The 26,224-nt window shown below is 39.8% G+C and overlaps 1 protein-coding gene across 2 annotated transcripts in view; it reads left to right on the plus strand.

The window, feature by feature from the left end:
- Positions 1-23,561, plus strand: part of gpsm1b (G protein signaling modulator 1b) — a 41,836-nt gene extending 18,275 nt beyond the window's left edge. For both annotated transcript variants that reach the window (XM_088356028.1, XM_088356027.1), the window contains exons 5-14: positions 2,409-2,532; positions 5,168-5,283; positions 6,042-6,197; positions 6,286-6,394; positions 6,473-6,587; positions 11,064-11,134; positions 11,210-11,380; positions 16,356-16,497; positions 20,420-20,622; positions 23,238-23,561. In XM_088356028.1, coding sequence (XP_088212154.1) covers positions 2,409-2,532; positions 5,168-5,283; positions 6,042-6,197; positions 6,286-6,394; positions 6,473-6,587; positions 11,064-11,134; positions 11,210-11,380; positions 16,356-16,497; positions 20,420-20,622; positions 23,238-23,444 — 1,414 coding nt within the window. In that variant the 3' untranslated portion in view covers positions 23,445-23,561. The remainder of the gene's footprint in view (positions 1-2,408; positions 2,533-5,167; positions 5,284-6,041; positions 6,198-6,285; positions 6,395-6,472; positions 6,588-11,063; positions 11,135-11,209; positions 11,381-16,355; positions 16,498-20,419; positions 20,623-23,237) is intronic.
- Positions 23,562-26,224: the final 2,663 nt, after the last annotated feature.

Consider the following 26,224-nt stretch of genomic DNA (forward strand, 5'->3'; position numbering starts at 1 on the left):
GTAGTTGAATTTCTTCTTCCCTCTTGATTATATGCAGATGTTATTCGTTTGTATGACATTGTCCTATGAAGCGTCAGCGCTCAAGAAGACCAGTGCATGCTACACCTAAAAAGGGCACTATGAAATGTGAATTGGTGCAAGGATTACGTGTCAATTATGCACATTTATTATGAGCCACGCAAAAAATAAAGGTAGCGTTTCCCAGTGGTAAATTGTAACTTAAAATTCAAGCTACATATTACTGTCATTTTTACTTTTGCACCTGTATGGGGAGAGATTTCCTGAATGAAATATCTTTACTCTAGATCTAGAAATAATTTGTCTTGATAAATGCACACGCAAGATTAGAAAATCGCAGCATTTTGTTGCTCTGCTAAATATTTGATTCACACCAGATTTTTTTTTTTATGGTCTTGAAATGGAAAATTGGCTTTGAATGTGCTTGAATTTGGCTTTGAAAAAGGTATATGAACCTTGCTCAAGGCAACCAGGCTCTTACTTAATGTGAGGCGATAACAACTTTTATCTAAATAATTTGTAGTTATAATAATATTTTGGCTTTGTTGATGCTTTTCTAAGACCAATACCAACAGTACTCAAACTCTTCAGTATTAACTGACCCCCTGTTAAGTCAAGTCACATTTATTTGTATAGCCTTTAATCACAAAATGTCTCAAAGGACTACACAGGCCACAACGACACCACCCTCTGATCTTAAACCAACATGTGCCCTGTACCGATACCATTAACAGTTTTTAATACCTAAAAAGTTAAAAAAAATAAAGACTACCTATCAGAATAATACATTTTCTAATTACCATATTTATTGATGTATAACACACAAAATCACCTTAAGTTTTGGTGTGCATGATACACGGGGTTTCATGGTTTACCTTAACCACTTGGTTAGGGTTACCATTTCCTTTGTTGTGTCTTTGGCAAGTACAGCCTGGTGGCGCCCATCCCTCTCGTGGCCAAAAAATGTTTCCACCCAGTCTACCATATTTGTGCAATGATTGATCAGTCCAAAATATTGCTGACCGCAATCGCAAGACATTGTTGCAACTAATATCAAACCCTGGTTGTGGTAGAGAGCGCCAAATCCTAACCATTAGACCACCGTTGATGTATTGATCGATGTACTTCATTATCATACTATTTTTAATCATAGTACCAGAGACAAAAAAGTCGTCTGGAAGGATATGAATGCAAAAAAGCATGATGCCGAAACAAGTCCTATGTGTATCTGATGATAAATCGGACTTTGAAGGACATTAAATACATGAATTGCAAATGTTATGTTGGCGTTGTGTTCATAGTTTCCGTTTTCAAAAAATGATTTTAAACATGGGCACATATATATATATATATATATAACGTTTTTCACTTACAATGCCTAGTTTAAGCTGAGTGAAACAAACCTTTATTCAGATTTTTACTAAAAAATAAGCGTTCTCGTTATATGAGAGTGCACTCATGACACAAATAAAAACGGTACAGTTCATATTATTGAGCACATTAGAGATTTATGCACGATCCCAATTTTTTTCTGTCTAATATTAATATTTTGATCTTGAGTTGAAATTTATTTTGAAACGGTGAATATAAGACCTCAGTGGCTCCCCCAATAATGACATAATTCTGTAGAGATATCTAAAAATGCCAACCTAATTATTTGCTTGAAATTGCATGTAGTGACTGACCTAATTTTAATGTAATTTTGTAATTACTGATTAAAGAAGCACCTTCTAAAGACCAGGTAGTTTAATATCTGCCACTGTCGTGAGTATAGTTACCTTAAAATAAGATATTGGTATTTCACCCATCGCTTGTATTTTTACTCGCCCATCCCTACAACAAAGATAAGAAAAAAATGAAAACAAAATCTTGATGGAGTGCAGTTCAGTTCTATATATTGGGTCTAACAACAATTTGGTATTTACCGTATTTCTTAGTGTATAATTCAATGTTTTTTTTTTTTTTTACCTAAACAATAACTAAGTTTGGGTGTGCCTCATACACATGGGTTTCCAGGAGTATATTTCTGTATTTGTGCAATGATTGATCAGTCGAAAATATCGCTGACCACGATCACAAAACATCGGATGATACGCGAATCGAACCGGGGTCTCGAGTGCCGAATCCTAAACACTACACCGCGAGAGTTATAGATGACATACTCTTAATAAATACGTAACTTTAGTAGTTATGGTTGGTAGATAGTTTTCAACCCAAATTTGATAAATTTCTAAAACGTAACAGTTCTATTTAGAAAACTAATTGTACCTGGAATATCTGTCAAATACATGGTGGCAATGTCAGACATATTTGAGAATAGAACGAATGGTTTCAATGTTATATTGTGTGTTAGCATTTCTGCATCATAAAAAGTTTTTCCTTCTTTCCAGGATGAACTTGAGTTTAGTGAAGGAATTGGGCGACCGCGCTGCTCAAGGGCGAGCATACGGGAACCTTGGTAACACGCACTACCTTTTGGGAAACTTTGTGGAAGCCATCAAGTTCCACAGGCAGGTAAGACATCCCGGGCGTTTTTCCTTGTTCACTAGGGCTGCACGATATTGGAAAAAAAAACTACGATAATTGTGACTTTTCACACCTGTATTAAAATTTCTATGCGATTTTTCAAAGAAACGTGCGTTATCTGTGCTAGTTTTGTTTTATGGGAGTACTTAATGATAGTGACATGCAAACTTACCTTGAGATGATGTCATTACCGGCTGAGAGTATACGACTGTAACAAAATACCAATTGTAGATCTACAAATTAAAATGGTATTACAGTCGAATTAATAGCGGAATTCTCCTTTCAGTGCAAGAAAGCGATTTGGAGAGCGGCTGCCTAGTGGCATGCTAGCATCAGGTAACCGCAACTTCAGAATCGTTTTTGCGATGATTAAAATACAATAGTCACAAATGTATCCGGGTCTTACGAGTTGTAGCTCCGGGTCATCTGTTTCAAGGGTAATGGATCTGGCGGTTGTGAGTAGTCACGTTCAGCAGTGGTAGTTTAAGAGCGTTGTAAGCGTAGTTGTTAGCTTTCCCTTCTAACGTCACCTCAGTTAGTTCCCAGATGCGATAACAATCCTCAGAAAACCTGCTTGTGATCATCATTTCTTTACAATTGAGCTCTTCTGACTTTCCTCAGAGTGTCATTTAATTGACTAATGTATTTTTAATGTACAGAGCCGCTAAAGCTACAAGCTGTCGCGTTTGTTTTGGGGGCCAGTTGTGCATGGCTGCTTGAGGGACAGTTTACACCAGCCTATCACAGTTTTGTACACACTGCTTGCAAACTTTGCCTCGCCTGTATTGGCTAGTGCTATTAAAACTTGCCTCTGATTATCCAGTTTGAAACCCAAACTATAAATATTGTTGTCGACCAAAGCCTCCATCTCTCGAATAACAAACTAGAATTATAAATCCCCCCCAAAAAACGCAATATCAATTACCGTATTTTCCGCACTATATGGCGCACCATGTTATAAGGCGCACCTTCAATGAATGATATATTTTAAAACTTATGCCATACATAAGACGCACCCCATTATAAGGCGCTATAAGTGCTTGCTGGTTTAAGATCAGGTAATTGTGCAATTTTGTAATTGTAATCCTGTGCAGTCCTTCGAGACATTTTTGGGATTAAGGGCTATTTACGGTAAATAAATGTGACGACTTGACTACAGTAGAGAATGTAGTTACTTTATGCAACCTCTAGATGTTGCCACGCTCAAGGGAATGTCAACAAAACATTCAAAAAGGTCAAACTTTATTAACAAACAAGCTTTCCACAACTCCATTCACTCCCAAAATAAATAAACAGCCGTTTTATTATTTTCTCTGAGGTAAAGCATTTTCGTGACACATCTTTAACATCTTTGAACAACATTGACATATCATTTTATTTTTTGTCCATTTAGTCAACACGCAAAGAAAAAAACGTCTGATACTGTTATTTTAAATGAAACGTTAGTGCAATCGCAATAAAGTGACACTCGTAATGTGCAAAAACAACGAGTGCAAAACGATAACAATAAAGCAATAACATAATAACTGTAAAATGTAAAACGTAAACACACAAAAGAAAAACAAAGATCACTCTATAAGCTCCTCATCGACGAATCCCTCGAATTCTTCTTCTGCTGTGTTCGAATTGACCATATCTCAGTGAATGGGCCATCCAACACGTCCGGTGTTTTTGTGCCAGCGCTGTTGCCTTCATACGTATAGTTATCGTACTGACACTTCTGCTTGCCGCTCTTTGTTGAACAACCCACTGTTCAAGTGTCTCCTCTAACTCTGGCCATCTTGCTTTATTGCCACGGAAACTTTGTTGAGTTTTCCTTACTTGGCGGAGCTTATCTTCATCCTTTCTCCACTTCCGTACCATCGATTCATTTAAGTTTAACTCTCTCGCTGCCGCTCTATTGCCGTGTTGTGCTGCGTGACTGATCGCTTTGAGTTTAAACTCGGCGTTGTACGCGTGTCTCTTAACAGGAGCCATTTTCTTATACAAATGCACGTATGAAAGAGAATCTCTCTCTCTCTCTCTCTCTCGCTCTCTCTTTCTCTCAAACGTGACATTCTGAATAATTCTGCGTTTGTTTAAGGTAAATTGTGCTTTACATCTTCACCAGTCATAACCCTGGATTAAGACAAATACTGTATTTGTTGAATATGAATTAAGCAGTTTAATGGGGTAGCCATTTTGCCACTTAGTAAACAAATACAACACGAGCCCCGGCAACTACCAATCGTTTAATATTTCCCAGTATGCACAGCGCGAAAAATGGAGTCGGCGGCTGTTTCTCGTAGTTGCGAGACCTTGCGAATTTAATATTGAGCCATATATAAGGCGCACTGTGTTATAAGGCGCATGGTCAGCTTTTGAAAAAAATTAGACTTTTAGGTGCGCCTTATAGTGCGGAAAATACGGTAGATTTCAGTTAATAGTGCAGCCGAATTGTTTACTACACTAATCTCTGAGAGGATCCTTTCTCAGGATCGATACGTCAGTCACCTTGCTGATCATCCAATCTCTTTGATTTATAGCGAGTTGTGAGGAGTCTTAAGTGGAAAAGTGAAGAAAAGCATGTTAAATTTTGTGGAAACTCGGTAACAAAAATACATTGATATCGATATTTTTTCAGAGATTATCAATTGCAAAGGAGTTTGGCGACAAAGCAGCGGAGCGACGAGCCTACAGCAACTTGGGCAACGCTCTCATTTTCCTAGGCCAGTTCAATACAGCTACAGACTATTACAGGTGAGGTTATTCTCAGACATTTTAAGCCCTCCTGGGCCACAAAATGATGTGGTGGGCTACATTTGGGCCTGTGGGCCATGAGTTTGACACGTGTTGTAGAGCAACTGTCGTGATGAACTGGTGATATTAAGGAATATGTCAACAATAAAGGCCTTACAGGTGAGAACCAGGAAAGTTTTGTGTTCATATTCGGCCGGTTTGTTTGTTTGTACATGATTCAAATTGAATCGTTTCTTCCGGCGCCGTCACGAATGGCAGCCACTCCAGCAGCTCCCGTGTTATTTTCGATTGTTTTCGATTGTTTTCAGCTCAGGGATGCTGCTGGAAATGTGAATTTCCCTTCGAGGATGAATAAAGTATCTATCTATCTATCTATCTATCTATCTATTGAAAACCTACAGCTCCCAATTGCAATCAAAGACATTCTTGTTGTTAATTGTGGTCCTGCGATCGTCTTAATTGTTTCAGATGCTGACGCGCAATTAATATATAATCACACCACTATGTAATGAACCACGGAATGTTCGCTTAGCAAAGCTCTTTTAGCTTAAAAAGAATGCGAAACATTTTTCAGTTTTAAAGCCAAAATTTTCTCTTTACCAAGAAACCGTGACTGACAAAACCATTACATCCTCTCGGTCAGTCTCCAAAGAGAAGATGTGATTTCTTCTCATTCACTTACCATATTAAGGCACTGGCTTTACTATATCAAAAAACAACAACTATACAAAAAAACAAACATTTTTTTGGTGTTGTAGGAAAACTCTGCAACTGTCAAGGCAGATGAGGGATCAGGTGATGGAGGCTCAGGCTTGTTACAGCCTTGGAAACACCTACACGCTTTTGCAGCAATATGACAGAGCCATTGAGTATCACCTTAAGCACCTGTATATTGCTCAGGATCTCACAGACAGGTACAGTAAGGGTCATCGAGATCACTTTGACTGCAAAGACCAGCGCTGAAGTTCCCACAAAAATGTAAAAAATTCACTGCTCCACTAGGGTCGGGGAAGGCCGAGCGTGCTGGAGTCTGGGAAACGCCTATGTGTCTTTAGCCAATCACAAACAAGCGCTTCACTACGCTCGCAAGCATCTGGAGATCTCCAAAGAAGTATGTTTTTTTTCTCTGTTCATGAAAACAAAAACATTTAAGCCTGACACAAATTTGAACCTGTTTTCTTTATGATAGATTGGGGACAGAAATGGCGAACTGACAGCAAGCATGAATGTGGAGCAACTGATGGAGTCGTTGGGTGTCAGTGACGCGGACCTTTCACCTTCTAGTTCAGAATTTGAGATGCAAGGTGACACAAAAAAGATGCATTTCCTCTATTGCCTATGGGAGTTAAGATATTAAGCGGACACGTACATTTGTGATGCTGAGAAAATTTACCCGTACAATTTTATCCACTGTATATACAATTAAAAAAACATTCTTTATATATATTATATAAATACATATATATTAAGGCGCCCGCTTTGAGACTGGGAGGTCGGTGGTTCGCGCCCCGGCCGAGTCATTCCTAAGACTAAAAAAGTGGTCGGCGGCGCCCTCTGTTGGCTGCGGCTGCATCGGCTCGCTACAACGGGTCAGGTGCAATCGACATTTTGTTCTGTGTACATTGTTACACAGAATGACAATACAAGGAAATTATTATTATTATTATTATATTGATACATTTTTGAAGAAACATTAAATGTAGAATATATCTATTTAATTGTCCTTTTAAGTCAGATTCAACATCAGATTAAGATTCGGCACTCTCACCACCGGTATCCGAGTTTGAATCCCGTTGCATCTTTTTTTGCGATTGAGGTCAGCGATACATTGCACAGATATGGTAACAACCCCCCATGAATTTTTGTGTATAAGGTGCACCAGATCTTTATACGTGCTAATAAATGCAGTAACTACCTAGCCACATATAATTATTCCGGTGAACAAAATGGGGCTCTTTAGTCATATTTTATGAGTTAAGCAGATGATAAAACTGAATGGAAAATCTGTACACTTCACAAAAATATACCCTAATATCCAAAGTCAAGTCAAGTCAAGTCATTTTTATTTGTATAGCCCTAAATCACGAAGAGTCTCAAAGGGCTTCACAGATTGTTACACTATATTACACAAACTATTTTCAACCGACAAGAGGAGTAGGTTATTCGTATGCAATGGAGTAGAAGTGAGTTTTAAGTTTAGATTTAAACATTTCCACTGAGGTTGCAGATCGAATCTCAGGGGGAAGAGCATTCCACAGCACCGGTGCCCGGATGGAGAACGCTCTCGAACCAGCAGAAGACTTCTTTGCTCTCGGGATCATCAGAAGACCAGCACTCTCAGATCGTAGGCTTCGGACCGGGACATAGTGGCAGATCAGATCTGAAAGATAAGAGGGAGCAAGTCCATGTATGATTTTGTACAATACTAAGAGAACTTTGAAGTCACATCTTTGGCTAACTGGGAGCCAATGCAGGTTAGCCATAATCGGTGTTATGTGATCGTACTTTTTTGTCCTAGTTAAAAGCCTCGCTGCGGCATTTTGTACTAGCTGAAGAGACTTGATTCTGGACTTCGGGAGACCGGAGAGTAGTGCATTGCAGTAATCGAGACGGGAGGTAACAAATGCATGAATTATTGTTTCCGCATCAGACTGAGACAGTATTGAACGGATTTTAGCAATGTTGCGAAGATGGAAGAAGGCAGTTCTAGTAATTTGCTTTACATGCATCTCAAAGGATAGATCAGGGTCAAATATGACACCTAAATTTTTAACTGAGTCACTCTGTGATGTGACATTTGTCAATGTTCACAGCAGTTTTTGCGAATAAGTCCCGGCATTTAGAAGGACCAATGACTAACATTTCGGTCTTTTCAGAGTTAAGACGCAAGAAATTGAGTGACATCCACTCTTTTATCTCAGTGAGACAGGCCTCCAAATTTCCACAGTTTAGTGTGGAAGATTCCTCCAACGGAAGATATAGTTGAGTGTCGTCTGCGTAGCAGTGGAAGCTGATATTGTACTTGCGAATAATATCACCTAATGGAAGCATGTAAATGTTGAAAAGTAGGGGGCCGAGCACTGAACCCTGCGGAACACCGCAGGTAACATTAAAGGGCTCAGATGTCGTTTCACCATATTTAACACAGTGCGTCCTATCTGAGAGGTAAGATTTGAACCACGAGAGGACGGCTCCTGAGAGACCAATCCATTTTTCCAACCGTTCTAGTAGGATATTGTGGCGCACTGTGTCAAAAGCAGCACTAAGATCCAGCAGCAGCAAAAGTGATGAAGCGCCAGAATCCATTGACATTAGGAGATCATTTGTTACCTTGATCAGAGCTGTCTCAGTAGAGTGGTTAGCCCTGAATCCTGATTGCATGGATTCAAAAAGGTTATTCTCCGATATGAAAGCATTCAGCTGCTGTGCCACTACTCTTTCGAGTACTTTAGAGAGGAAAGGTAGGTTTGACACAGGTCTGTAATTACTTAATATTTCTGGATCAAGGTTGGGTCGTTTCAGTGTGGGTTTAATAACGGCGGACTTAAAAGCTGCTGGAACTACACCTGAGGAGAGTGATGTATTTATAATATTTAGAACTGAAGGCCCAAGGACGCTAAAAAGACTTTTAATAAGTGAACCTGGGAGAGGGTCGAACTGGCAAGTTGTCGGTTTGGCCGCATTCACCACTTGTTTGAGATCATCAAGTGACAGTTCACTAAAACCGGCCATTTTCCCAGGGCAGCCACCCTGTCGTGCATCTGTAAATTTCAGTCCTTTAATATGTGTGGTACTAACAATATCTTTTGCAATTTCTTCCTGTATGCATTGAATCTTCTTAGTGAAGAAGACCATTAAGTCCTGAGCAGAGTGTGTCGAACTGTCTGCGGTAGCCTGTTGCCTTGTAAGCGATGCTACAGTGTCAAAAAGGGCTTTGGGGTTGTTCTTTTGAGACGCAATCACCTTCGAAAGGTAGGCCGATTTTGCAGAGGCAAGGGCCGCTTTATACTTTAACAAGCTGTCACACCAGGTTTGATGGAAAACCTCAAGCTTGGTAGCGCGCCATTTTCTCTCCCATTTCCTGCATTCTTTTTTAAGGGTTCTAGTTCCATCAGTAAACCAAGGTGTGCGTCTTTTAGGACGTGATTTTAGTTTTATGGGCGCTATTGAATCCAGCACACTAGTCAGGGTGGTATTGAACTCATTCATGAGTGAGTCAATCGAGCCATTGTATTTAGGAAAGGACGCAACTGCTCCAGGAAGGAGTTCAAAGAGCTCAGAAACTGTGCCAGTGCTTATATTGCGTCCGCTAAATCCCTCAGCTTTATTAACTCTACATTTAGTTAGCACCTCAAATGTCACTAAATAATGATCAGAGATAACAGTAGTACACGGTAGCACCATAATGTTTGAGGTTAAAACTCCTCGAGTCAGAATCAAGTCTAGCGTGTTCCCATTTTTATGGGTTGGCAAGTCAACCAGTTGAGTAAAACCAAATGCATCAATTAGAGAACTAAACGCAATAGTAAGTGAACTGTGTGGGGAGTTCATATGAATGTTAAAGTCTCCCATAATTATAATTTTGTCTGCATAGGTTACTAGTTCAGACAAAAGTTCAGCAAATTCGTCTAAGAAAGTTGTGTATGGCCCAGGTGCACGATAGATAGTTATTACATCAATTGACAATTGAGGGGACCGCATCACAAGAGCCTCAAACGTTTTGTAATTATTAGAGGTACGTGTATTAAATTTTTCAGAGATTAGCGCAACACCACCACCTCTTTTCAGCGTGCGTGCTATATGACTACTCTCGTAGTCTGGGGGAGAGGCATAATTTAGCGCTAAGTGCTCATCCGGGCGTAACCACGTTTCACAAAGACCCATACAGTTAAGTTTATAATCACGAATAATGTTATCAACAAGTAAAGCTTTTGGAGCAAGCGATCTAATATTTAACAGACCAAATTTCAGCTTTGCTGAATCATTTGACTTAGCTGAACTCTTTGTAGTCTTTGTCGAGATCTTCAAAAGCTCCCGGCGTTGTGGCCGCTCGTGAGCGTTGAGTTTAAAGCGTCGGTTGTCCGGCGAGGAATGAATGGTGGAATTAGTTACATCCTCGCGTCCATCCTCGCGTCCATCTTGCTGCTTGGACTTCACACGCTTCACACATCTACCTGCACGGCAACCACGCTTCTGTTTCCTTTCTTTACGGGGCCGTCGGCATCGTTTATTAAGAGGAATAGCTGTCCACAAGGATGCCGGGTCTCTTTGAAGTTCGCTCGGTATATCATGGGCGGTATAAAAAGTGCCCGAAAAATCGAAATTTAGACGCCCACCCAGCCGAATAAGTTCGTCCCTACTGTAAGTGTTTTTGGCCACACATGTGTCCAAAAGTGAAAGCAAAAAAAACAAGAGAACGGCAATAAATAGAAGATTAGCTGGAGAGCTAGCCGCAAGCATGTATCCATGCGCAGCCGCCATCTTGCAAAAGTGTGTGTTTGAATTTATCTACCGTCAAACAAACCACAAATGACGGTTATCGGCTTTTGGATACTGATTTTCCATTGAGTTTTATCATTTAACATTTGGCTACCCACTGACTTTACATTTTTCCATGTTCCTAATAAAACACGCAACATAATATTATAGACATCTAGCTACTCTGGTTTCTGTTCTAATCCAAACCAAAACTCAAAAAACTCAAGCGGCACTTGTAAACTTTTTTAAAAGAAAGTTATGACACCCCAGTTCTGCCTCATGATTTCGAGTCTTTTCTCAAGGAGCGAGGCCCAAATTCAGTAAGAGGGACAGCATGGACAGCGTGGAGCTGTGGAAGTTGTGTTCGTATAAGGTAAAACCTCTTGTGCACAATTTCAGAAATCGTCTCTTAGCGTTGGGCGGTCGCTTAATGACTCTATTGTCGTAGGATGGAGAGGGTCATGAAACCGAGAGCATACCTAGAAGTTTCATGAGTCAGGCGCCTCAGTCAGAGAAAAGGAAAGGCTATCCTGACAGCCGCTCATCGGACGAAAGACCCTGGTTGGACTCCCCCGTAGATGCTGATGACATTAACCTGCAAGTCTTGCCGCCAGTGCCAGTAAGTACTGCATTTGGACTTAGTCTCTCCGGAGTACAGACGCTGCCCCACTTATGAGTTAGGTTCCGGACGATCGTTCATGAGTTGAATTTGTTCGTAAGTTGCTTAAGTGCTATATTTTGTATGTTTAAGGTTTGTATAAGTAACCTGTTTTGTACTAAAAACAATAAACATTTCATGAAATAATATACTCTATAAAGATAAATCAAGTTGAGTTTAACTTACTTTTGGAAGATGAGCTTCAAGAGTTAGGCGACTTCTTCCGTGACAGAAAGGAAACGACTTGCCTCTTCTTTACACTTTACACCAACCATATTGAATGGATGCACGAGATATTAAAGTTCTTAGCACGCTGGAGATAGAGTAGGCGTAGAATTCGAGGTGCGCATGAATTATGTCAGTAGGGCAACGAATGTTGCGAGAGTTTAGTTTTGGAAAGAGCTCGATGTGTTTACAATAAACTGGTGCTGACGGTTGTCACTCTCCATTGAGACCGTAAGTGTTTTTAAGTATTTTTTCATGAACGAGAAGCAAACCATTACCCACACAAAACGACACGCGACATTGGTGGCAGCGGTGGGATTACAAGCAGGCGAAGGAGATATGTTTACATACGAAGTAGGAAGAGGAAGCAGATTTTTTTACTTCCGGGTGGATGCTGTGTGACCTTTCACAGCGCCACCCGCCGGTAGTGGCAGAAAGAAGCACTGCAGTAATGTACTGTACACGGAGAAAGGTGCACACAATACAAAATCTAACCAACAGCTATGTCTGGATATTTTTTCGACATCCCGAAAAAAATGTTCATATCTACTGTTTTACGTAAGTCGAATGGTCGTAAGTAGGGGACCAGAAAAAAATGCATAATTAAGAAGGGAACAACCTATATAAGTCACACCTGGAGTATAAGTCGCATTTGGGGGAGGTTAATTTATTTAATAAAATTAAACACTAAAAAGCATACCTGTCATCTTGAAAGGCAATTTCAAATGAAAATAAAATAGAGAAAAATAAGGTTAAAATTATCAAACACACTCCTAGAGCGTCCACTTGCGGTTTAGTGTGAAATTAACATGTGTAATGATATCCAATGAGATAATAATGTGTTCATAATTTCACATATAAGTGTCACCGGGGTATAAGTCGCAATCCCTGCCAAACTATGGAAAAAAACTAACTTACAGTCCGGAAAATACTGTCCAATTATAAGTGCCATCAGGACCTTTGAGGGCGGCCATTACGCTAATGTGGCCGTCTGTGAAAATGAGTTGACACCCCAGCATTAAGGTGTCAAATGAGCCGAGTTTGAATTAATTGCAATTACGTTCTAAAATAGTCTGTCAATATTGATTGTACGTAATTCATTACGTTGAGGTTGGCATAGAAACGAATGCTCGCTTGGCACTGTCGTCTCGATTCGGCTGAGCGATGCCGACGTTGGCGTGCAATCTACTCATCACTGCCCCCTCGTAACCTCCCCCCATACAGCACTCTAATAATGTGACCTTGATCGCAAAAGCATTTCCACACTCCCCTCCCCGCCGCCAACCCTTCCCATAATGACTTGTTTTCCCACAGTGGCTGAATGGCACCAAAAAAATGTTCGGGTAAAGGGAGTGAGAGAGCGCAAAGAGAGAGAGAGAAAGAGGGAGTGTGTGTATGAAAGCTGTGTCGGCTGCAATAGAAGGGCACAATTGGCGAGGAGAGGGGCTCCGAGGGATGTAAGGTGGTTGGGGGGGACGTAAGGGGAGAGGAATGACAGAGGGCGAGGCTTGAGACGGGGAAGCAGATCAGCCGGTGAGTTTTTTCATTCGTGCTATATTTGACAAAGTTAGCCTTCACGTTGTTGTTTCTCATCGAGTTTCTTCAGTAAAAGTTTCAGTGATTGAGTTTGTGCTTAACTGGTTACCCTAAAAGTCTAAATTGAGTTTTTTACTCACGCCAAAGTTCAGTAGCGAAAGTGATTATGCATAAACATTAAAACAATTATTTTTAATCAAATATGTACACCCTTTGAATCCAGGACACCCGAGAAGAGCTACGGGTGCTTGAATTCCTTGAAAATGCTTGTATTATAATGTTCTGTTTGCAAGGATTGAAAAATGGTAAATGGTCTGCATTTATATAGCGCTTTTCAAGTCAATGAAGACCTCCCAAAGCGCTTTACAATGCGCTTCACACTTACCCATTCACACACCAATAGCGGCCATGAAAAATACTTGAATTTTGGGTGAGGTGCTTGTAAATTGCTTGGAATTGTTGCCATGTTGCTCAAAAAGTCTGCTTAAAAATGATGCTGACACTGCTCTCTGGTGGCTTCGCTTTGCCATTGCATTTCTTCTTTCTGATTGACAGCAGCTGAGATTACTTTGTATGGCGTTGTACTACGAAGGCTCATCGCCTCCTACAGGTCGCGCCCAAGTGTACAGGCACATGCTACACCTAAAAACAGGGCTCGATGACATGTGTATTAGTACAAGTTCAACTTTATTTTGGGAGAGATTTTTCTCAAAAATATACACACGTATTTATAAGACACACAAATATATTTGTGATGAACTCAAGATATAAAATTCATATGTTAATCACAGGTATATTTGTAGCTCTGCAAAATACATGATTCACACTGTATTCCATCTTTTAATAGTGCTGGAGGAAATTGGCTTTGAAAGTCCTTAAAAGAGAGTTTGGATTTTGGGTGTGGTACTTGTAAATGTTTGAAATTGCCCCCATGTTGCTCAACAAGTCTGCTTAAAAATGCCACAAACACTGCTCTCTGGTCGCTTCGCTTTGCCATTGCATTTCTTCTTCCTATGTGATTAACGGCAGCTGGCATTAGTTCGTATGCCGTTGTCCTACGCAGTTGTCTACGCCTCCTACAGGTCACGTCCAAGAGGACAGGTACATGCCACATCTAAAAAGGGCACAATGAAATGTGTATTAATGCAAGGTCATTTCTACCCAACACATATCTAGGGAGACATTTCTCTCAAAAATATACACACGTATTGTTTGGATCCGCAAATATACAGTATTTTTTGATGTACTCGAGATATAAAATTAAAAGTTGCCTATTTATAATCACAGATATAGTTGTGGCTCTGCAAAATACATGATTCACACTGTATTCTGTCTTTTAATATTGCTGGAGGAATTGGCTTTGCAAGTCTTTGAAAAGTGCTTGATTTTGGCCATGAAAAAGGTGTTCGAACCCCGTCATTGGTTAGGAAGCAACTGTTCTGGCCTATGGTAATGACCAATTGTCGTTATGCTTCTGAAAGAAGGGGAACTGTGATTGGATATTAGCTGACCCTGGACACATATTGAGCTAATTCAACTATTTTTATAAAAAAACAATTCTTCATTAAATACACACAACCTGTTTGGCTAAGGTTGTTTTTTGCAGCCAATTTTGTTAGATTTTTATTTGACTACTGTATATAATTAGCACTGAACGCTGTTGGTTGTTTTGCTCGAGAGAGTTTTTTTTTTTGCAGTGGTCGACTCCTTGGTGAGAACCATCTCCACCTAATAACACTTCAGTTTTATAAAATGGATCTAAAACATTTTTTTTCTTGCAGGGGATTACACACAAAATGAATTTAGGGAAACAAAATGTTTTCACAAAAAAGCAATCATGTATTAAATATTGACAGATTCCTTAACCTTTAAATACAGACGCTGGCCCACTTACGAACGAGGTTCTGGACGATCGTTCATAAGTTGAATTTGTTCGTAAGTTGCTTCAGCGCTATATTTTGTATGTTTAAGGTTTATATAAGTAACCCATATTGTTTTGTACTAAAAAATAAAACATTTCATAAAATAATATGCTTTATAAAGATATATAACTTACTTTTGGAAGATGCACTTCAAGAGGTCCTCCTCCTTGGTAAAAAGGGGACGAAAAATAAGCGATCCAACCATTTTCTCAACCGCATCGAGCTTTCTTATTCCACTTTCGTTTCAAAAGAAACGACTCACCTCTTCTTTACACTTTACACCAACCATATTGAATGGATGCATGAGCTATTAAACAATAAAAACGTCAAAGTTCCTGGTGCGCTAGCGACACAGTACATTGTTATGTTTACTCAAGAACCAGGAAGTAGAAGCCGGATTTCTTCTTCAGGGTGGATGCTGGGTGAACTCTGCCGGTAGCGGCGGAAAGAAGCACTACAGTAATGTCCTGTACCCGGAAAAAGGTGCACACAATACAAAATCTAACTTACAGCAATGTCTGGATATTTTTCGACATCCCGGAAAAAATGTTTGTGTCTACCGTTTTACGTAAGTCGAATGGTCATAAGTAGGGGAGCGTCTGTACCTTTAATAAACCATTAAGGGGGTGGTTTAGATAATAAACAAAAATACATTTTGAAGGGAAAGTTATTTTTTTTCACCTGATAGTGACTATATAAACATTTAATGCCTACTGTTTAATATAAAATAGCAGGGCAAGTGTCCTTTAATGTACTGTGAAAGACAGGTCATGCTGATCTCTGAGTCTGCCTTCAACCCGTGGCACAATATTCCATTCTGAGGGTTTTCAAAGTCTTGTGTGTATATTTAATATTTTTGTATAAGTGAAACTGTTGTAATTGGATCAAAACTTTTGTCCTAGCTGTTTACCCAACCGGGACTTCATCCTGGAGCTAGGAATGTTAGGAGGAACCAAAAACTCATCCCAGGGTAAATTGTCAATGCCCAAAAGAAGACCGCATAGCTAATGCATATTTTAGTACAAAACAAAGTGTTTGGAAAGTGTCTCATCTATGCAGCCGCTCTGGACTTATTAAAGGACCTATTGCACTAATGGAAGTCCCTTGTGATTCCATCAAATTACTTCCTTGTATTACTCAATGGGAAAATCCTCATTACCCGTGATTATAATGGACTTCCCGTTGGGTTGTGTTAGAGGCTGCGGCTTAGGTGCTTCCTGAAATGGTTGACCTTGCTTTTGCATCTGTGCCAGAAACTCGGCCGTGACCCTTCCGATGAGGACTGCTTTTTCGACCTGCTCAGCAAGTTCCAAAGCAGCCGCATGGACGATCAGCGCTGCCGCCTGGACGAGCAGCAAAACGGCCAAGAAGACGCCGCCCTGACTGAAGTGATCGGTCGGTTGCTTTATAATTTCCTTTTTTTGAACACTCGAAATTAGGGCTGCAACAATCAGTCGATATAGTCAACAAAATTAGTAGCCAACAATGGAATTAATTGTTGACTATTGTTGTCTGACACGTTCAACAGAATAAGGCGTCTTTACATAGATATAATCACTGCTGAGAGTCGCTCATGCGCAATAACGTCTGAAATGGCGGTATCAACATCTAGTCCGCATATCAACGCTTCTAAAGATTGGGAGCATCTTAGTCGGGATATGACGACTAAAAAGACTACTTGCAATGTCTGCAAAACAGACCTTGCGTATCATTGCTGTATTACAGTGATGCACAACATTTAAAGACCTCGTTGGTCAGTTGAATGAAACGGAGTCTGACTCGCCTTCAAGTATTATTTAAGCCAATAAGGTTTTCACCACATGCATTGCACATTTTATACGCGTATATTTTGCCATAAAAGAGAGCTCGAGCGTTGTGTCAGACTGTGCATGACAAACCCCATTGGAATTAAATGCATGCAGTCTTAAGAGCGTTTTAAGAATTTAATGTCAGTTGTTAAAACAGTTGAGAAACATTAAGTGTTTTAGTTACAGACTTTGCAGTTGACCACTAAATGTGCGTCACAAAATGCAAATATTTGTTTTATTGACTGTTCTACTGCTGCAAATGAGCTTGATCTTCGTTTACAGCAGGGGTCGGGAACCTATGGCCCGCGAGTCAGGTATGGCCTGAGTACACCTGGCTTGGAGATAAATTGAGACCTTGGTTGTTTTCCTGAATTGTTCCAAACGTGAACTGAGCAATAATGCTGTGCAAAGCAAAAGTAACACTGATAGGGTTCAGTCAAGTATATATAGGGCACAGTCTCAACTACAGTCTACAATCACGGTGTCACACCGACATACCCCGTTTTGGCTGTACATCGCTAAGAAATCCTTTATATGGAAGCTCATTAAACATATACTGGACTGTCTCAGAAAATTAGAATATTGTGATAAAGTTCTTTATTTTCTGTAATGCAATTAAAAAAACAAAAATGTCATACATTCTGGATTCATTACACATCAACTGAACTATTTCAAGCCTTTTATTATTTGAATATTGCTGATTTTGGCTTACAGCTGAAAAAAACTCAAAAATCCTATCTCAAAATATTAGAATACTTCCTCAGACCAAGTAAAAAAATAATTTTATAACAGCAAAACTAAATCAAACATTTGAAAATGTCCATTGATGCACTCAGTACTTGGTTGGGAATCCTTTTGCACGGATTACTGCATCAATCCGGCGTGGCATGGAGGCAATCAGCCTGTGGCATTGCTGAGGTGTTATTGATGCCCAGGATGCTTCGATAGCGGCCTTCAGCTCATTTGCATTTGTAGGTCTGGTGTCTTTCATCTTCTTCTTAACTATACCCCACAAATTCTCAATGGGGTTCAGGTCAGGGGAATTAGCAGGCCAATCAAGGACAGTGATGCCATGGTCAGTGCACCAGTTACTGGTGGTTTTGGCACTGTGGGCAGGTGCCAGATCATGCTGGAAAATGAAATCCTCATCTCCATAGAGCTTTTCAGCAGATGGAAGCATGTAGTGCTCTAAAATCTCTTGGTACACAGTTGCATTTACTCTGGACTTGATGAAACACAGTGGACCAACACCAGCAGCTGACATGGCTCCCCAAACCATTGCTGACTGTGGGAACTTCACACTGGATTTCAAGCAACTTGGATTTTGCTCCTCTCCAGCCTTTCTCCAGACTCTGGCGCCTTGACTTCCAAATGAAATGCAAAACTTGCTTTCGTCTGAAAAGAGGACTTTGGACCACTCTGCAACTGTCCAGTGCTTCTTCTCCATAGCCCAAGTCAGACGCTTCTTCCGTTGTCTTGAGTTCAGAAGTGGCTTGACCATGGGAATACGGCTATTGTAGCCCATTTCCCGGACACGTCTGTGAACTGTGGCTTTTGATACCTGGACTCCAGCTTCAGCCCACTGTCTTTGAAGCTCCCCCAAATTCTGGAAGCAGCTCTTCGTCACAATTTTGTTAAGGCTGCGGTCATCTCTCTTGGTTGTGCAGCGTTTCCGGCCACATTTTTCCCTTCCAACAGACTTTTTGTGGATATGCTTTGAAACTGCACTCTGTGAACAGCCTGCTCTTTGAGAATTTTCCTCTTGTGTCTTACCCTCCTGATGGAGGGTATCAATGATGGTCCTATGGACAGCAGTCTTCCCCATACTTGTGATTTAGTTTACTGAACCAAGCTGAGTGTTTTTAAGGCTCAGAAAACCCTCGCAAGGTGTTTCGAGTCAATTAGATGATTCAGGTGATTAGTTGAATAGCCTACTTGTATACTTTTTCATGATATTCTAATATTTTGAGATAGGATTTTTGAGTTTTCTTAAGCTGTAAGCCAAATTCAGCAATATTAAAATAATAAAAGGCTTGAAATAGTTCAGTTGATGTGTAATGAATCCAGAATGTATGACATTTTTGTTTTTTTAATTGCATTACAGAAAATAAAGAACTTTATCACAATATTCTAATTTTCTGAGACAGTCCAGTATGTTCACCGTTGAGGCACTTTATGATGAAAACTCACACATACCTGTCAACCTGTATGGTTTTGCCTCACAAAGTACGTTTTTTAGTAGAGTGCGACGTACAAGGAAATCTGTACGGAAAAACGCAAATTTGTCGATGGGTGCCATCCGCTGCGATTGGCTGGCAACCAGTTCAGGGTGTCCCCTGCCCACTGCCCGGAGATGGCTCGGATGGGCTCCAGCCCCCCCGTGACCCTAATGAGGATAAGCCTTATGGCTAATGAGATAAGATGAGATGAGGGTGCCATCCGGTATACACCGACTATCACGAAACGGCAAATCAATCAAGTCATAGGAGTTCGCCGCGGAGGCCTCTATCTCTATCGTTTTTTTCGTTGCAAACGAAGCGAGCGGTTTGATGCTACTGTGCTCATGCGTCTGCTGCCTGGGGATTTCCCATCATGCATCATTCCGAAAAAAAAAAAATATATATGGTGTACGATTATTTTGCATTTTGAACAGGAAAATACGACAGTTTGTACGGGCATGGAGCCGTGGAGGTTGACAGGTATGCTCACAGAACAAACTGTAAACACCCCTACCCATAAACAATGACAATAAAGGTATATTTTATTCTATTTTATTCTAAAGCTCCCAGAGCAATTTGATTGTGAAAGGTAGCGATCAGCGGAGCTACACACACAAGCACTCAATTCTTTGCAGTATTTTTACAAAATAACTCCGTTTTGAAACCATTATTTAGGACAGAAATGAGTCGGAATGAGCCTCTACACTCTCAACTGTGGGAGGGAGACACATTTTACGTGGTATATTTGTATTGATTCTGGAAATTGTCGTTAAGATTTTATACCTTTTTCAATTCATCAAATCTGCAATAATATGTGCTGAAGAATTACCCTTTGTCTGCAGAGAGTTTGGTGGTTTCGTGGATTTTTGTCTTAAAATATATGGTGTGGCTCTCTTTCAAACTAAATCAAAATGCTTTGCTTTTATGGCTTTTTGGGTCGAAAAGGTTCCTGACCCCTGGTTTACTTGATTTAAATATATTATTTATTTGCCATTCCCTAAGAATGACAGACATTTTTTTGCGGATTTATGTCCCTATTGACAGAGCACTGCGCCTATTTTCTTTTTTTTTTCTCTGTGAATCCGCAATATGTTCAATAAAAGATTTTTGTTTCATTATACACTCTTTTCTTGTGTTTACCATCATTTGCTTTATAATGAAATCAAGATCATGCTAAATTTAAGAAAAAAAAGAATGATCAAATTATTCAACTAATCTCTTCAATATTCCGTAACTTACTAACATTAGTCGCAGCCCGACTTGAAATTGACGCTGCCCTGTTCCTCACAGATCCCGCAATGACCACCTCCCCCCAGACGGAGGAGCTATTCGATTTGATCGCCAGTTCTCAGAGCCGGCGCCTGGACGACCAGCGCGTCAATGTGGGCAACCTCCCGGGTCTCAGGATCACGCACAACAACTTGGGGCATTTGGTGGGGGAAGGCGAGCAGGAGCCAGGAGACGATTTTTTCAATATGCTCGTCAAGTGCCAGGTAAAAATGGAGAGACGCGTAGAGGCTAGTTATCCACTTATTCGCTATTCCTTCTATAATAACTTTTTTTTCCTGAAAATGCTGCATTCATTATTTAATGGTAATATATATATATATATATATATATATATATATATATAACGAGCACCTCTCAAGATTTTCGGTGGCGAAGTGCTTGAAAATGCTTGATATTATTTCCATAGCCGTGTTTCCTCGCAGTCTGACGCGTAAGACGACGCTTTTAAAATGCTGATTTTTTTTTTTTTAAGGCGTAAAAATGATGCTGAAGGTGGCTCTTGTCCTTATTATCGAGTCTTCATGTGAAACGTTTTCCCCCCCTACTGTTGCATCCAAGAGGACAGGTTTATCAGATAAGTCATGGGAATTCTGGCTCTTTTTCAAGAAGCAGCTCTCCTGGCTCGGCTATTAAGAAGAGCTGGATCTTTTGGCGCCCAAACGGCAACTTTGGGAATTTTTGCTGTTATCAATAATAGTAAAATATTATCTAATAGTTAGTAATTTCATATGTTTTGCAGAGGATCACTGAAAAACACCTGAAATATCAATTACAATATTCACAGATCTACACAAAAAAAATACAAAACTATTTTAAATTTTACTTTAAGTCGAACAACACAAACTCCCTGAAAATGCAAACAAACAAAAAATTAAATTACAAATATTAACTCTTCAGTTCTATAAATAAATGATTAAATGAAAATAAATTTACCATTTACAATTCTATTTTGACATATTTAGACACCGATCCTCTGGAAAATACGCAAAAAATACAAATAAAAATAAGTCAAACAGAAAGCAAAAGATAAACTGTTTCTAAGATTTAAGGATCGAATGCATTCTGCTTCAAAACAATCATTATAATTAAAATGAGTCAAAATTTGGCTCATTTTTTGTGCTTTTTATACATGACGCTAGTTTATTTTTGTTTTACGTATTAAACTCCATTATTACCCTTAGAGCCCTTTTTGTGTTGGTAAACAAGTGTGATATAGCCATTGTTGAGGCAGAATGGCAGAATTCATGTTAGTTTATAACAGCCCATTGACACAAAATAATAATAATAATAATAATTTCCTTTGTATTGTCATTCTTTGTAACAATGTACACAGAACGAAATGTCGATACACCGTAGTATGTGCTCGTAGCAAGATGGCGACTTTTAGTCATCAAAGCCAAAAAAAGAAATTCTTTTGATTGGCACTGGATTTCTTTCTTTTGAATGTACTGGGAAAATTGGCCCTGAAAGTGCTTAAATTTGGCAATGAAGGTGTAGAAACACAAAAACTGCTGTAAATATGTTTTGTGTTTATTCATCAGGGTTCATATGGGAGCTTGAAATCCTTTAAAAGTGCTTGGACTTTGGGTGAAGTCCTTTTAATTGCTGCCATGTGTTCTGGCAGTCTAACCCAATAAACCACGCACTAAATGAAGAAGAATACATTAAGTTTGCTTAAAAATTACTGACAGGAGGCCTGCTCCGGTAGCTTCGCTCTACCATTGCATTTCTTCTTCCCTCGTGATTAACGGCAGTTGGCATTAGTTTGTATGGCATTGTCATGTGAAACGGTACTGAGGAAAGTTGCACAAGTAGCATTTTATCTCCGAGCCATTTGTATTCATGAAAAGACCCATAACTGCTCCCCCTGCCCCAGTGGATAGGTGCACTCCACGTCGCAATCAGGGTTCGATTCCCACTGCACCCAATTTCATTGCCATATTCCAACTGATCGTGCAATGTGTAAATACGGCAATCGTTTATTATCAGTGCAACAGTTTTAGTTCCATGTAAATTTAACTTTATTTCATGGTTCAAGACTTTTTAAGACTTTTCAATGCCTTTTGAAATCAATTTGAATACCAAGTCAACAATAAAACACATTTCTAGCACACAATGTATAGTGCCTCGTAAATATTAAATCAGTGAAATTTTAGTTGTAAGACTTTCAAAAATTCGACTGAAGACATTTGAATGCCAATCAAGGCCTTAGTTTAAGAGTAATGAATTCAATGCCTTTTAAGACATTTCAAGGCTCTGTGGAAGTCCAGTTTATATAGGAGGTAAAGCACTCGTCTTGGGATTCAGAGGTCACAGGTTAGATTCCTAGTCTCCGTGTTAAATGTGGAAGTGTTTTTGGACAGGACACTGAATCCCTAATGTCCTCGATAAGCATGTAGTTGCCTGGCATGGCTGATGCTGCTATCGGTGTGTGAGAGTGTGTGTGTGAATGGGTAAGTGTGAAGCACATTGTGAAGCGCTTTGGGAGGTCTTCGGTTGGTTGAAAAGTGCTTTATAATTGCAGACCATTTGCCAAAGTGCTTTAGTATAATAACGGAAAAACAATAAGTAAAAACTAAAAATAAATAAATAAATAAATAACAATAAAAAAACCCACAATAAATACAACAGTATCAAATAAGATAAAATAAAATACGTTTCTTTAAACTACTGAATATTAAAAGCCATCCCAAGGAAGGGTGTTTATAGCCTGGATTTAAAGAAGCCCAGGTCGGCAACAGAAAAGGCTTATAGTCCAGTACGCCTTATAGCGGGGAAAATCCAGTCATTATCTCTGATGATTTTCTCATAACCGCAGTCTTCACGGATCGACGACCAGCGCTGCTCCCCCCCCGAAGCGGGCCCCCACGCCCCAACCGTGCCAGACGAAGACTTCTTCAGCTTGATCCAGCGAGTGCAAGCCAAGCGCATGGACGAACAGCGCGTCCTGCTGTCCAACGACGAACAGGACAGCCCGGGGGAAGACTCGCCCGACCCGGAAGCGCCCGGCGGGTTTCCCGGCTAGGCTCCAAACCCCGCACCCTCACCCCTCCGAGACCAGTACGTCAAAACCCACGGCGTGCCATTTCTTTCGTACGTGTTCATGCAAAGGGGAAATATTTGCGTTTTTTTGCACAATATGACCTTCATAACATGTGAACTCGGATCTGATGCCTTAATCAGCATTTTGCTTTTTCTGGACTCAAGATTGTATTTGTAGAAGCACAGCAACCGTTAATGGGCTTAATGATTTTTGCACTGAAATCTTAAAAAGCAGATTTGTGGACATTAGTAACACATTTGATCATTTATGTACATTTTGATTCTATTTTATAGGCGACATGTTGGGTGAGTGCATAGCACGTATGACGTTTTTGTAGTTTGAGATTGGAAACTGCGCTCATAATTCCTGTGCGGATTTGCGTGTTTTACACGCGTTCCCAAAAAGTGAAGACTTACGGCAAGATTGTCTATGAGCCCCGTGAGTTGCATTTTATTTTGTGAAAAACAAGTTCATGTGCTAAGATTTACGCCAAATCTCGTTGATGATTTTTAGGCAAAAAAAGAAAAAAAGCTTAAATTATCGCTGCTTTAAGACTGCTGGTGCCACCTATGTTCAGTGTTGGTATTACTCTAGTTAATACTATGCAGTTGTGTTATTTGAGAGCCAATCATGCTTAATATTCTGAATCGAGCAAAAAGTACAGTATTGAAAAAATATCCAGACCAGTGTTTCACAACAATTGTGAGACGTTTACTTTAAGAAAAATCTTAAGGTACGTCATTCGAGGAAAATGAAAAAATAAATGATTTTTGAATGGAGACCGAATAGAATATAGTAGGGCTGCACGATTAACCGAAATCGAATCGATATCACGATGTGACGTAGTGCAATGGTGTAACCGCAAACCACTGCGTTGTTTTCAGGGATTCATAGTTCCACTTTGTTTTTTGATTGACGGAGTGTTTGGCCAACAAGAATTGTCACTTTTCGTGGTTTTACAGCACCGGCCAATCAGAATCTGTTTTTTAAGGGCACGACCAATAAAGAGGTGTGCGCACGACTTTGGTAGGCTGCAGCCTGGTCATCCTAGAAGTGGGTTGACCTCATGTGTGGTCCCTTCTCAAGGTTCCTTAATTTATCTCATTTTGAGATGTTTGAGTTTTTCCTTGCCCTCGTGTAGCTTTTAGATCAGGGGATGGTGTCATAATAGTCTGTAATAGACTGTGATCTGTGCAGCTCTTTGAGACTCCTTGGGATTAAGGGCATCAGAAATAAACATGACTTGGTTTAAGCTGCCAGTCGACTAAACACAGCATACACAAATGGCCACCAAAACAAACGACACAGCTCGTAGTTTTTGTGGCTCGTTACATTAAAAATAATTTCATTAATGATATCGGACTCCGAGGAAAGTCAGAAAAGCGCAAGGAAAAGCCGATCACCAGCAGGTGCTGTCTGGATTTTTATCACGTCCGGGAATTGGTTGAGGCGGCGTCGGAAGGGAAAGCTAACAGCTAGGCTAACAACTCTTGAGCCACCCTTGCCGAGCATGGCTAGTCACCAACGCCAGATCCATTACCCATGAAATGGACAACATGGAGCTACTGCTCCGCTACATATGTGACTCTTGTGTTTTAATCATCCCAAAAACCTTGCAGAAGTCACGGTTATCCGAGGCTAGCGTGTAGCTAGCTAGCCAGCCTTTCTCAAAATCGTTTTCTCAGACTAAAAGGAATAGCCCTCCAATTTCATTCTACTTTTGTATAATGAAAATAAAGACCATTTATTCAACTGCCATTCTGTTATTCATACATTTATAGTTGATATTTTGTTCCAGTCGTCTACTCTCAGTCTCGAAGTACGTCATCTCAAGTTGTTTGCGTGTCGCTACGTTTATGTTCTCCCCGGAAAAAAAAAACTAGCACAGAAAATCCACTTTTATTTTAAAATGGAAATTGCAATTTAGGTGTGAAAAATCGCAATTATGTTTTTTTTCCCCAAATCGTGCAGCCCTAGAACATAGCCTAGGTCGACAATATGAATGAGTTGTTCAATCCAAGGTTGCAGCCTTGACTCGGGAGGAAGTACAAGTACATCATTTTGGTAACAGTTTTTGATTTCATTTTATAATTTCATTGAGTGTTTCATCCTATTAACTCTTATTTACTCTATCTTTAATCTTTGTTTCTGGTAAAATCTGTTCAATTGAAATTCAATAAATAAAAATATATCGTAAAGAATTTCATCTGGGGGTTGAACATTTAAGAAAAATTACATTACTTTTGTTTTTCTATTACAATAATGATAGTAAATAGTTAAACCCTCAGAAATGTGTTGCCCAATAAAAGGGCCAAGAATAAAATACTAATATGCATTATATGCATCCACACCCATCTATTCCCATTGTTATTAGATTTCATGGCCCCTGAGACACATCAGTTATTACAATTTATAACTGGAGACCCAAACACATAAGAGTTGAATACATAAAAACAAGATTTTTTTCTGGGGTGCGTATTTTTGCAACGTCATTAATGTGAAACGAGTTACCAAAATAATTGACTGGCACTACCTCTTCCTCAGATGACTAAAATCAATAAAATAATCATTTTGCGCTTACTAATTCAATGACTATAATAAATTGGTTGAGAAACGGTTTTCCAGATTGCAGTAATACTGATGGAACACTGCACCCTTGTGGTCAAAGCTCTGTATTACCTCTCCTATTTAATGTATCGGGTATTAAATGACTCCTTTCCTAGTTACAGGACAGTAACATGATATTGTGATATTGCGTTGTT

Source organism: Urocampus carinirostris, chromosome 16 (assembly GCF_059441175.1).
Source record: "Urocampus carinirostris isolate Australia breed hairy pipefish chromosome 16, RoL_Ucar_1.0, whole genome shotgun sequence".
Lineage (NCBI taxonomy): Eukaryota > Metazoa > Chordata > Actinopteri > Syngnathiformes > Syngnathidae > Urocampus > Urocampus carinirostris.